General features: G+C 40.0%; 1 protein-coding gene across 1 annotated transcript; it reads right to left on the reverse strand.

Moving 5' to 3' along the window:
• Window positions 1-239: 239 nt before the first annotated feature.
• Window positions 240-7924, reverse strand: CCDC43 (coiled-coil domain containing 43). The gene is made up of 5 exons (XM_019752313.3): window positions 7683-7924; window positions 5661-5748; window positions 4353-4488; window positions 3028-3086; window positions 240-1852 (listed from the first exon to the last, which is right to left on the reverse strand). The coding sequence occupies exons 1-5, from the start codon at window positions 7884-7886 to the stop codon at window positions 1665-1667; spliced, it is 675 nt and encodes a 224-aa protein (XP_019607872.3). The 5' UTR covers window positions 7887-7924; the 3' UTR covers window positions 240-1664.
• Between the last annotated feature and the right edge of the window lie 5302 nt (window positions 7925-13226).

The following is a 13226-nucleotide window of genomic DNA, read 5'->3' on the forward strand; positions in this document are numbered from 1 at the left end:
TCAAAGAACTTCAAAGCAAATTTACTGACTACGCAAAAAACAAGGTAATCTTTCTGATCTCCTAATACCCAACCTCACAGGCAGAGAATTGATAGATTTCAGGAAGAGGTTCTACTAGTAAAAGATTAGGGCTAATCAAAACAAAGCATAAAGTAAAATTTAACACATTCCTAAGAGACTATCCACACACAATTCATTTCTATGGATAGCTGGAAGGAATCAGAATAAATCAGAAGACACTGATTTAAATAAAGTTTATTTTTTAAAAAGGTGGTTTTAAAAAATTTTTTGCAATGCCACGGTTATAGGAGTGTTGATAAAGGTAACACATCTTTTCCTTAACCATGCTTCTGTTTACCTTCTGCACAAAGGTAAAATCTCTAATGGTATAAAACAGACGTCGGCAAGCTTTTTCTCTGAAGGGCCAGATAGTAAATATTTTAGGCTTTATAAGCAACATAAGGTCTCTGTCATATTCTTTCTTTCACAATCCTTTAAAAATGTAAAATCCATTGTTAGCTCGCACCACACAGAAACAGACTGAGCCAAATGTGACTTGCAGGCAGTAATTTGCTAACCCCTGGTATACAGTATCTACTTTGTCTTGTCAGAGAAATTGCTCTCTGTAGGCTTCTTGAAAGACTGTTGCCTAAAGTAGAGAAAGGACTTATTTAAAATTGAATGTGACAGAAAGTAGAAATGGAGAGTTCCTGCTCACTTTTGACTCTCCCAAGCAATTTTCCCATTTACTTAGTCAATTATATTGTTGAGCTCCTACTATGTACACTCTTAAATATCTTTGTGTTAGCAGAGATTTCCAGTGTTTCTTCCTTAAAAGGGTGGTTCCTCTAGTTTCTCTAAACCTGTAATTATCAGGTCTTTATACTCATATGCTTTAGGGCCAACCAGCATTCAAATCTCCACTAGCAATTGAGGATTCATGATTATAAAAAATGAATCTAGCTAACAATGATATCCTTGCACACAATACTGACACACATCCTTAAACTCACAACCTAGACGAGGAAAAATGTAACTATCTCCACTTAAAAAGATACTTCTTTTCCTCCCATAAGCTGAACTTTAAAAATTTTTTTTCTCAAGTCTAGAACATCCATCAAATAATTTCTTCTCATTTTCCTAGTTTGTTGCCATGTAACATAAAATCTGGATCCAGGTAGGGCTCTCCATTAGCTTTCCATTCCAGCTGTAAAATAACACATTTAGGGGTGAATATTACTTCTGAAGCAATTTACACTCCCACATTTCATTTCAGGGAAGGAGTGGTCATGATTCTGCTCCTTTAGGATAGAAACTGTAACTTAGCTTTCTGAATATTCCTGCTGTTTATCCAAGGTGAGGGAAGACTTTTGAAAGTGGCCAAAAGTTGCACAGGATTTCAGTACTAAAATATATAAAGGTTGCCCCCATTCCAGATCTTCGGAACAGGCATCAACAATAACCTGATTACCCACACCACAAGAGACATGGCACAGTTTGTAATTAGAAGTGTTTGTCATTTTCCTTTTGACCATGTAAACAAAAGTGTAAATGCCTCGGGAAATCACTCTGCAATGTTCTCTCATTTCTCTTAAATAACGCATGTGCACAACCAGCTCTCCCTTTGATCAGTTCATGAGGAGAAAGGATAGAGTGGACTGAGGTTATCGCTTTCGCTCCCCTCTTTGTGTCCTTTTCTTTTCCTTTTCCTTGCGCTCCTGCTTGGCTAGTTTGTCCTTCTCCCTCTGTAGCTTGTCCTGTTCCTTCTTCCTTTGGGACTCATCCCGAAGCGAGTCTCGCTCCAGCTTTCGGGCATTGAGGACATCTTCCACATTGGTGTTTCGGAACAGAGCTACAGTGAGTTAAGGGATGAGGGCAGAGGTCACCCAGGTCCCAGCTACTGCTCTCTTTCCTCATTCTTGCTGTCCCCTCTACGTGCTGAGTGTTGAATACTCTCTACCTACTCCTAGTTTGTTTTTGTTTTTTAAATCCTTACATTTATCTTTGGTCTAATGGGAAATCCTAAAACTACCATTACAAAAGTTTAAAACTAACCCCCAGGATAAAAATCTCATTCAGACTTATCTAAACATTTTATGAAAATGAAATTTCATTCCAGAATAAGTGCTTACATCATTCCATGGCAGACTATTGTTGGAGTATCTAAGCTAGTTTTAGTGAATAGAATATTAATATAACTGGCAAAACTTTTATGTAATAGGCACGGTTAAAATGCCTGAAGAGTAAAATAAGTTGTTTAACGTTACTAAACTTTATTTCAATTTGTTTTCCTACACCTCTAAAGCTTAAGTGAAAACCATGTTCTGACAAACACAAACTCTGAATTTATAAAAGATATAAAATAGTAAGTTTAGTCAGTTAGAAAACTACCTAGCCAAAAACTTTACCCTTCATTTCTTACAACTTTAAAAACAACCTGTTAAGCTCCTCTCTACTCTTAAAACATCTTATTTCTGCTTCAGTCCTTTAAAAATAACGATGTCTCCCTAAAATTACCATCCCTCTTCTCTGATAATCTACCACACTTCTCACCTTTATGGAGGTGGATTTCTAAATCCACTTTCTCTGGGAAGCTTCTCATAAGTGACTTTGCTCAGCTCATGTTTCAATCTGTCCATATTTTTAGCTTCAAAATATTTGGTTTGTGTTCTCTTTCCAACAAATTATAAGGTCTTTGAGGACAAAGACCAAAACTGCAATATTATTTTAATTGCTTCCACAGTGCTGGGAAAGCCAGGGCTATCCACGGAGAATACAGATTCCTACTTCCCTGAGCAATCCTTCCTCTAAGCTAACCTTTTCACAATACATGTTAATGTGCTTTCTTTGGGGAAAGTTCTTGCTAAATTGACTAGTTAGGGCTGTCCTAGAAATGGGGCTCACAATACCGGCCTGACATGAATTCCTGAAAGTACAGGGAGCCCCCAGCAATGACAGCAAAGTAAAAAGTGATCCTGAAGAGGATTCTACAAAGAAACACATGGGGATGGACACAAAGAAGGATACACTTGTGAGAACCAATGTTCAGAGTGGTGGCCCCTGAATCATCCTTCTCATCTGCTTCGGTGAGTGATGTTAAGGAAAGTCAGATGAAAAACAAAGGTTAGCATATCCCAACCCGGTATCAGAAAACATTCACTAAACTGATGGGTCAGACAAGCGCAGTGAATGGAAGGACTCTGCTAGGGGCGTGGTAGTAAAGCCAAGAATCATCTTTAGAAGTCTCAACTTGAGGAAGATTGTTCAGAGCTTCTGTAAAATCCTTTTCTCTTGGAGGCTGAAAAGAAACTTAAGCTGGTCTGGGCAGACTGCCACATTACCTGGAAGCCAGCGGACAGTGAAATGACCTGTGAAACAGTGGTTCTCAAAGTGTGGTTCCCAGAACTCCCTGAGAACTTACTAGAAATGCACATTCTTGGGTGTCACCCTGGACCTAATAAATCAGAAACTCTGGGAGGTAGAGCCTGGCAATCTGTGTTTCTACAAGTCCTCCAGAGAACCACTGCTTAACATACTCTTTTCTAGCCTGAGAAATGAGATTTTGTAATTGGAACCATAGCTATGCCAACCCTGGCAAGAAAAATCATGAGGGAAAACTATAAGAGAAGTTGGTCCAAAAGAGCCTAAGAATTCTTTCCTAAACTAGTGCTTAGACAGCTGACATTTCTGGTATGATGTCCACGCCATTCAAGTGGGCTCAGGAAACGAAGCATTTCCTAAAGAAACGTCAATGTCACAGGGAAGTAAACCTACTTCTAGCAACACTTTTCTTTTTACACAGTCCTCACTCAAATTCCAGATTTCTGGTGTTGCTTGGGGGTCCAGTCTCACTTTTAATTATGTGGTCACCAGAGTATTTAAAAAAAAAGAAGATTCAAATGAAACTGCTTCAAATTTGGGAATCCTTCACCCCAAAATTTCGAGGTTCTAGTTCTGATTTTGCCACGAATTCTATGAATGTCTCTGGTCACCCATTCATCTCTTTGTGCCTTAGTTCTTTATCAACTGAGAAAGAATATAAAGATGGTTGTACGCAACACGGTACTGCATAGAATGGTCAAGAATCACAGCTCTATCTTGTTTTCTGAAAATATAAATGGTCCATTACTAAGGCATTGTTTGTTTTACACTTAAGTTTTCAGGAACATTCTGATTACTTGCACATGTTGAAAATGTTAGTCTAGTATCAACTCTTCCAACATTATTCCTCATACCCATGAAGGGCCACAGATCACTGCCGTTTTAGAAGAGAAAATCAAAGCTCACTGTAAAGCAGTAAACAGTTTTGGCTTGAGCCTCTGGGAATGGTGCCGAGACTCCGAAAAGGATATTCCTCTTCATCTGTCACGTCAGCATACTGGGCCAGGAGGGCAGCTTTTCTCTGCTTCTCCTCTTCTGATACCATCTTGGGCTTCACCACAATCTGTGCCTGTTTCTCAATTAAAGTGGCAATGGCCTGTACCTCATCTGGGAGGTGGTGGAAAGGGAGGGAGGGACAACAAGGTTGTATGAGAAAAAACAAGCTCACCACATCACTAGTCCACCTAGACAGTGCTCGAAGTAAAAGAAAGGGCATCTGCTGACTCCTTAGAGCCCTGGGGTTCAAAGGAGGTACCTCGAGGGCCAATGAGAAAGGCAAGGAAAGGCCATGCAGGCCAGGCTTTAGGTCTTGTATCATCTTCAATCAGAGGAGCTCTGCTTTTACTTGTTTTACATATTGAAGTTCTGCTCTTAAAAACAAAAAAAGGTGAAAAGCACTGCATTACAACTGTAGGAAATTAAGCCTCCAAACATGCAACTGTCTTCTCGCTCAACCCAGAAACCTAAAAAGGAATCTAGAATCAACTTAAGCTGGTCCCTTTCATGTTGCTAATTGTACCAGGTGAAATCTTAAGATTATTTTAAAATAAAATCAACTATTAAGTTCTCCATTCTCCCAGAAAAGACGCAATAGTGTCAAGTAGCAGGTCTCTTGCCTGGCTGCACATTAGCATCATCTTGGGGAGCATCTAACATAATACCAATACTTGGGCCCCCACCCCAAAGATGTTTATATAATTGGCTCATGGTGTGGCTCAGGGACTGGCATTTTTAAAAGTACATCAAGTGACTCTAATGTACAGTCAAGACTGAGAACTATCAGTGTAGAATAAATTTTATTAATGTTTGTTTTTCATGATTTGAGTTTTCTGCATCCGAATGGTGAGTATATTCACTCACTTCTCTTTCATTTTAAAGGGTGACGGCTTTAGCTGAATAAAGGAAAAGACCAATCATAATTTGTGTTGTGAAACGAGAATATGAAAAAGGTCAGAGGTGGGAAAATATAGTTGACCGTTCCCCCCCCCCCGCCCCCACACCTACAATGCAACTCTACAAGGGGCAGTGGGAAAAGGATGAAAAAGAAAAAAGCAAAACCACAGTGAAAATAACTGTGGTCAGCTGAAGTGGAAAAGGGGAAAAGGAAACTAATATTCAGTTGAAAAGTTAAAGTAAGCTGCTGGGTGTTTGCCAGTTTAAACTATCTTAGGGAAAATGAGTATCCGACTGAGAAAACTAAAAACTGTCACCCTGACAGCTGTAAAGTAAAGGTTGTTGGAAAAGGCACTGGAGGTTAGACATCAAAACTCCAACTCTACCTTCTTTTTTCACTTTGGTAACAACATTCTGAGTCTCTGTCCATCGTTCCACAATCTCCTTGCAGATGTTAAGGAGGGAATCTTCTTCCTAGTTGGAAAAGTAGACTAATTAATTTCCTGAGAGGGCCCTCAATTTGAACCAAACCTATGCAGAGGGCACAGCTCTCCCTGCTGGTGAGAAGAAATCACCAGAGGGTTTGGGAGCCACGGAATAGAGTATGTCTCTCTTCTGAGGCTCTGGTTGCAGAAATAATCCTGTGTGAGATTCCCAGAATCCATCCTGGCAAGCTTCAGGGAAAGGATTCCCACCAAGTCAGGGCAGTCTTCCTCACTCTTTTGGAGCAAAAATCTGTTACCTGAGTCCAAACCCTCCTCTGTGAAATCTTCCTCTGCCGATATACTCAACTTACTACATTCTCCAAGGTTGATCACTTTCATGCTAAGAAACTATTAATAGGGTCCAGCCAGGTGGCCCAGGTGGTTGGAGCACTGTGCTTCTAATGCCGAGATTGCCAGTTTGATTCCCACATGGGCCAGTGAGCTGCGCCCTCTACAGCTAAGATTGTGAACAACAGCTCAACATGGAGCTGGGCTGTGGTGAGCAGCCGGTGGCCAGCAGCCAGTGTGAGCGGCTGTCAGCCAGCGTGAGCGGAGGGCAGCCGAGAGCTGCTGTGAGCTGCTGTGAGCAGCCAACTGACCCCCTCAGCCGTGGAGCGCAAGACTCATAATACCAGCATGGGCCAGGGAGCTGTGTCCTACACAACTAGACAGAAACAATGGCTTGAACCAGAGTTGGGGGAAGGAGGAGGCGGAAGAAAGGGGAGGAAAAAAGAAACTTAATAGTTTAAGGCAAAATTCATGCCTGCCTTTATCAGCAGGCATACAGCTCCAAATAATGACACCATGAAAATAATAGATCAGGGAACTGGTACCGATGGGTACCAAAATTACTTCAACCTTTTTTTTTCATAGAGTATTTAGAAACTTCTCAGTTGGAAATAAAAACTAATGTAAATTGCTTGCCTCCAACTCTTTCTCCCTATAACCTGCAATGTCAGGGTCCAAGAAAATAATGTATGCCACTGGGTTGTATTTCTACTGAAGTTATGAGCTGCATCACAAGCTGTGTTAAAGTTTTCCCAATATAGGTCAATCTCACCAGAGCAGGCTCTGGGACAAAAAGGGGTCCCTTACCAGTAGGTCCTGGGACACCTGTCCTAGTGTTATATTTCAACCATGTGCCCAATCAATAAACACCTAGTGTTAGTGGAGATGAAGGCAGAAGAAATGATCAGGAAAAGTGGACAATTTGGTGACACAGCTCAAAGTACACATTTCTGAATTCCTGAATCTGGCTTTAAGAGGCTAAGTGTCAAGATTATCTCTCTTCTTTAAAAACTGATCTCTTATTCCTACATCTACTCCCCCCACAACACACACAACAATGGTCACTGCATTTCTAAATAATATAAAGGATAAAGCACAATATTTGCTTCTGTTCTGCCTAAGCATCACAAGACCTCTACCGCAAGCTTACCTTTTTGGACACCTACCTCCAAAATAGGAACCGAGAGGGTACTTCCTGCAGGCTTTAGACATGGGACAGCCCTGGGCATTGCTCTTGAAAGGCACAGACATCCTAGAACGCTTTATTCCCCTCCTTCCCCAACCCCGCCGCCATGAACAGTGTCAATGGATGGGAATGAAATTGGTCGTTAGACGTTTATGATAAAACTCTCATTTAGACATTTCAACGCCTTTAGAAGAATACTCACCCACGGGCATGAGAGAGGGCCTTGACCCCCGAAATAAGGGAAAGCCCTTTCTTTCTATGCACCTGCACATTCCGGCTTCCCAAAACCCTGGATGGGGAGCAACTCTCTTCCCCCGCGGCCCAGAGCTCAGAAGAGTATCCTTCTCCCAGGTGAGACCACTAATCTTCTGGGGCACCGGGTAGAGGAAAGGGGATACAAAGTACTGACAGGAGCTGGCAAGAGGCTAAAGGAATGAGTTTGGGCTTACCAGGAAAGCAGAGAGGATACTCTGCAGAGCGTCCAGCTTCTCTTCTTCCTCCTCCTCCTGCAGAATACCCAGGATGTAGGAGCCGTAAACGGCTCGGTCCACTCCCAGCGCCTCCAACCGTCCGTCCAGCCAGGATCCAAAGCCGCTGCCCCCGCCATCGCCTTCGCCCGAGGAAGCCGCGTCCACTTCACTGGGCGCCGCCATCTTGGGGTCAGGGTCCTGCCAGCCTCTAGGGCGCCTACCGCAGTGCCTGACGGGCCGCGCCACGGGCCAACTGCGCATGCTCAGAGAGAGAACCCAGGCCGGGACGCTTCTGGCTTGAGCCGGGTGAAACTCTACTGAGTGCCCTTGGCGTTTTTGACCTTGCGAATAGAGTGCGTCGTGGCTTGCGCACCGTCAAGTGGTCTCTCAGGGACACTGACGGGTGACTGTTCGTAACAGAATCTTTTTTACAGTTGGGGAAGTTCTGACAGCTTTAGTAAACTTGGCGAAAGTCACGCGGCTGATAACTAAACAGTACTGGAACTCAACTTCGATTCCAGCGCTTCGGCCCACTTCGTCGAGCTGCCCTTACGCGCACCCTCGTGTGATACTAAGCCACCCACTCGCACACAGCTTTCAAGCAGGGACCTGCTGACTCTGTCCAGAGTACCCACCGTTGCTATCGCCTTTCCAAACTCCTCCCCTATCAAAACTCAAACTTCAGAAAACCTTCCTTGATTCTCCACCACTAAGGTGTGCTGCAGTTGCTTCTGTTCGCTTAGCATGATGTACTTAACGCAATACCGGACACATGATAGGTGTTCAATAAATGCACAGGCAACCTCAAGTCATTTCTTTCATTCATTCTTTCAACATTTACACAGGAATATCTTTGAGGCGCCTTCTTTATCTTTTGCCAGGCCCTGTACTAAGAGCTTTTGATGCTTTGTCTCTTGTAACCCTTCCAACAATCCTGTGAGGAGATGCTTTTATTGTCCCTTTATTGAAGATAAGGAAACTGAGACCCAGAGTCACACAACAACAGAGAGCCTAACCAGAGGCAAGAGCTGGTACACAACAGCCAGCGCTTCAGCTGACTTTCCAAAACACTGGGCTGAAATGAATTACCTAAGAACCTGGGTTGGCTTTCCCTGAACTGCAGAGGAGGGTGGCAGGTCACTGGCCTGACTCCTTCCTTCATTCACTAAATATTGAGTACCTACAGCGTGGCATTGCTCTTAAACACTGAAGATACAAAAATGTATGTCACAAAATCTCTGCCCTCAAAGGGTCTTCAGTCCAGTGAGAACAGACATGTTTAAAAATAATAACATGAAATAAATGTGATAATGGAGCTTTGGCTAATGGAGGTTGCAGAAGGATGCCTAGAAGATTAAATTAACGTTGGAGTGGGGTTGGAAGCTGTGGAGATGGGGGACTCAGAAAGTCTTCTGAAGGGAGATGATGCTTACACTTTTTTGAAGAATAAATAAGAATTCTTAAGGCAAAAAGACTGGAAGAGAAAGGGAGCAGATCCAGATGGAAACTATGTGCAAAGTTTTGGTAGGGGCCCTCCAGAGAATCGTGTTTAGCTTGGGCAACAGAGTTCAGATGGAAGATATTCAGGTGATGGCCACAAAAAGAAGGGGAAAGCCTTGTCTACCTTGCAAAGGGCCTTTTTCGAGAGTTCTCTACCCTTATTATCGTTGAGATAATAATGTAAATGAGTGGACATGGACTACTATAAAGCTCAGTAGAAATACAGGATAGTGTGAATACTCGCCCCATGACTTCTGTGTTCTCACTGAATTAGAATGTGACAGTAATGGAGCCAGAAGCCAGAGTCAGCCCCCAAAGACTTGCCCCAGTTTCAAATCCTCAGATGTATCTATTAAACCAGTGGCTGTCTTGCAGGTGGGGGCTTGTCAGTTGAGAGAAGTGGGAGCCATCATAACTCAAGAATCATAGTTTGAGGTCAGTGCAGTGGCCCCACAACCAGAAAAGTTGTACTAAATTATGTTAGGGTTTTTTTGTTTGTTTTATTCTTTTACTTTTTATTTTGAAATAATTACAGGCTCACTGGACGTTGCAAAAATAGTGCATAGAGACCTGTGCACCTTCACCCAGTTCCCCCCAATGGTAACATCTTACATAACTATAGTATAATATCGAAATCAGGAAATAGACACTAGTACAATTCACAAAAGTTTTTTGAAGGAATCGCAAGCTTCTCACAAAACAGTGAAGCCTCTTCAGACCCTGCATTAAAAAAAATATCCTCATTGGCTACTTTGTTACAAAAGTAATCTCTCATGGTTCAAAACAGCATTCATACTACTAGACAAATGACAGCTTACAGAAAAAAATCAAAATGGCTTTTTACACTACAAAAAGATGCTGTAGCATTTGTAATTGTAAAAATATGCAAATTAAACTTGTGATAAGATACCATGTTTGCTTCTCAGGTCAAAAAGTCTGACAATACACTGTGTTGAGCTGTGATTGGGTAACAGGCACTGGAAAATGTTGGAGCAGGAAGTAAATCGGTACAATCTTGTTGCAGGGCAATTTGAAAAGACCCAGCATTTCTACTTCTAGGAATTTATTATAATGCATAGTCTATGCAGAATGACATATTTATAAGGATATTCGTTGCAGTGATGTTTATTGTAGTGAAAGGATGGTAATAGTCTACATCTATAGGAGACTGGCTCAAAAACGCTACAGAAAGAAGTATTGTGCAGCTGTAAAAATGGAGGAAACTCCTTATGTACTGATGTGTGACAAAATTCAAGATATGTTTAAAAAGTAAGCTCAGAACAATATGTAATGTTTGCTACCATTTGTATTTAAAAAGAAGATGGGCAGGAGGGATTACATATAGATACATGTCCTTGCATGTGCATGATATATCTCTGGAAAGATACACAGGGATGTGAGGATGGTTGTTACTGAGCAGGAAAACTCAGGGAAATTAGTTTTAAAGCATCTTGTTTTAAAGGTATGAGTTATTTGTTATATTTATCTATCTTCCATCTTTTCTTTTCTTTTTTAAAGAAATAAAGCCTACTTGAAACATTTACTCCAGTCTCATTTTCCTCCCTCTGTCCCCAGAGGTAACCACTATTCCTGGATTTGGTGTTTATCTTCCTCTTGAATGTTTTGAAACATAGTACTTATTGCTACATATGTAATACATATTACGATATATGTGTGTATGTATCCATCCATATGTATGTATCCATAAACAATATATAACTTTTTTTGCATGTTGGACTTTTTGTGCTTTTTTCACTTTTTTGTGTGTTCTCTTTTCACTTAAGATTGTTTAAAATATTTACCCATGTTGATACATGTAGCTCTTATCCATTCATTTAAACCACTGTATAGTATTCCATTGCTTGAATATGCCCCAGTTGGTACTTTCCTCTGCTGATGGACGTTTAATTTTTTTCCAGATTTCTGAACAGTGCTTCAATTCACATTCTTATATATGTCTCCTTGCCCACCTTTGGGAAAGTTTCTCTAGGCCAGTGAGCATCAGATATATTTTTGCCACATACTCTTAGCAGTAAAAATATTTTCACCATGCACCCCTAATGTATGAGTATATATTTATTTATAAATTAAATATGTGAACCAATATATCAAATTAGTATGTCCATCATAAGATGTACAAAAAGACAACGATAAAAAGTAAAGTAAATAATATATAGCAAATATTTATTTATTTGTTTTATAAAAATCCTTAGTGAAAATAATGTGGTTGAATATGTTTTATTACTTTCCCCCCTCCTTATATATTATTTTTAATGGTGGTAAAATGCACATGACATAAAATTTACCATTTTAACCATTTTTAAGCATACACTTCAGTAGTGTCAAGGATTCATTACTGGCAAGGGTTTTTCTTGAACTTCAGTGATTTTTTCACTGTCGGCTAGCCGACTCCCTCTGGATGCTGATTGGATTTTCATTGAACCTGAGAGTTTGTACCTGGAGTGTTCACCTGGGTATGAGTCATTAGGATTCTTTGTAATCTTAATGTTGCTTCTTTGAAGGAATTTTGTTAAACCCTAGTTCACTTTGGGAGGCATTAGGAAAATCCAGATAGCATAACCTGTAAATGCATTTATCTGGGCATATGTAAATTGCATAGAACACTGAAAAATAAGCACACCATGGAGCACAGAAAGAAAACACAGACACAACCCCTCCAAATAGGAAGCCCCCCTTGCCCCTTACCCAGATAACTAATTTACTACGTAATCCAGGATGTCTGACAGGAGAGACCCACGGAGGGCGCCAGTATCAATCTGCTTACTAAAGATTAGTCAAGTTTACTTGGTTTTCTTGTAGAGAAAAACAAATTTAAATTCTAATACTTCCTTTTAGCACTTTGGTCATTATACTGTGCCTGAGGGATGCACACCTCTTTGGAGACCAGAACATCCCTAGAAACAGAATTGCTGGGTTGAAGGGAATGTACTGAATATCATCAAATGGCTCTCCCAAGCACTTTGCTCCAGTTTACATTCCCACCCTTTTCTTCAAACTTTTATTGAAACTTGGTTTTAATATACTTTATTTTTTTGCCAGCCAAAAGGGTGGGAAATGACATCTAATTGTTGTTTAATTTGCGTCTTCCTAATTACTAGTGAGTATGAGCATTTTTTATGTTTATTAGCCATTAAAATGTCCTCAATTTGGGATTGCCTGTTTATATCTCTTGTGGATTTTTCTTTTGGGTTATTTGTCTTTTCCATACTGATTTGTAGGAGTATACTTTTACTTTTTTTCTATTTTATTAATTTCTATTTATATTGCTGACTATCTGCAATTTGGGGTACACTTTGTTCATTTTCTAATTTCTCTAGGTGAACACTTAGCTGATTCATTTTCGATCTGTCTTGTTTTCTAATATAGAGTATACGCTTAAGGTCATATTTACCTCTAGGTATTTTAGCTGGATGTTATTTTTTAAAAAGGAATCTCACAACTTTTGATATGTAGTTTTTCATTGTTGCATTTCTAAATATATTACAATTTCCATTGTTTTATTCTCCTATTATGAATTCTTTAGAAGTATGGTTTTAAATTTCCATAAGTATGCATTTTGTTTTATTCCTTTTTTGAAAAAAAATATCTTCTTCTTATTGAGTTCTAACTTCATTATATTCTGGTCATAGGATATGTTCTGTATGATATTGATTCTTTGATACTTTAGTGGCCTGGTGTAAGTCAAATTTTATAATGTTCCATATGTACTTGAAAATAATATTTGTTTTCTAATATTTGTATATTGAAGTTTGTTAGTTATATCACTTAATCTTTTATATGTTACTGATTTTGTTTTATGTTTGTTCCCTCTGTCATACTTTTTAGGGGAAAAGTATATTAAAATGTCTCACTATATTTGTACATTTTTCAGCCTTCCCTTGTATTTCTGCTTTAAATATTTTGATGCTTTGTTGTTAAATTCATATAAATACTAGGTTATTATAGTTCTTGGTGAATTGTTTATCATCAAGCAATGACACCTGTATCCCTTAAAGTCTGTTT

Source organism: Rhinolophus sinicus, chromosome 12 (genome assembly GCF_057876585.1).
Source record: "Rhinolophus sinicus isolate RSI-liver-muscle chromosome 12, RSI-T2T, whole genome shotgun sequence".
Taxonomy (NCBI): domain Eukaryota; kingdom Metazoa; phylum Chordata; class Mammalia; order Chiroptera; family Rhinolophidae; genus Rhinolophus; species Rhinolophus sinicus.

What these genes read in the sequence shown, in the direction of transcription:
- CCDC43 (XM_019752313.3), bottom strand. Translation starts at nt 7,886, where the DNA reads ATGGCGGCGCCCAGTGAAGTGGACGCGGCTTCCTCGGGCGAAGGCGAT. An exon ending in TACCAAAGTGAAAAAAGAAG is followed by an intron (nt 4,489 to 5,660) that starts GTAGAGTTGGAG and finishes ACCACCTCCCAG; the next exon opens with ATGAGGTACAGGCCATTGCC. An exon ending in GACGTGACAGATGAAGAGGA is followed by an intron (nt 3,087 to 4,352) that starts ATATCCTTTTCG and finishes AACATCACTCAC; the next exon opens with CGAAGCAGATGAGAAGGATG.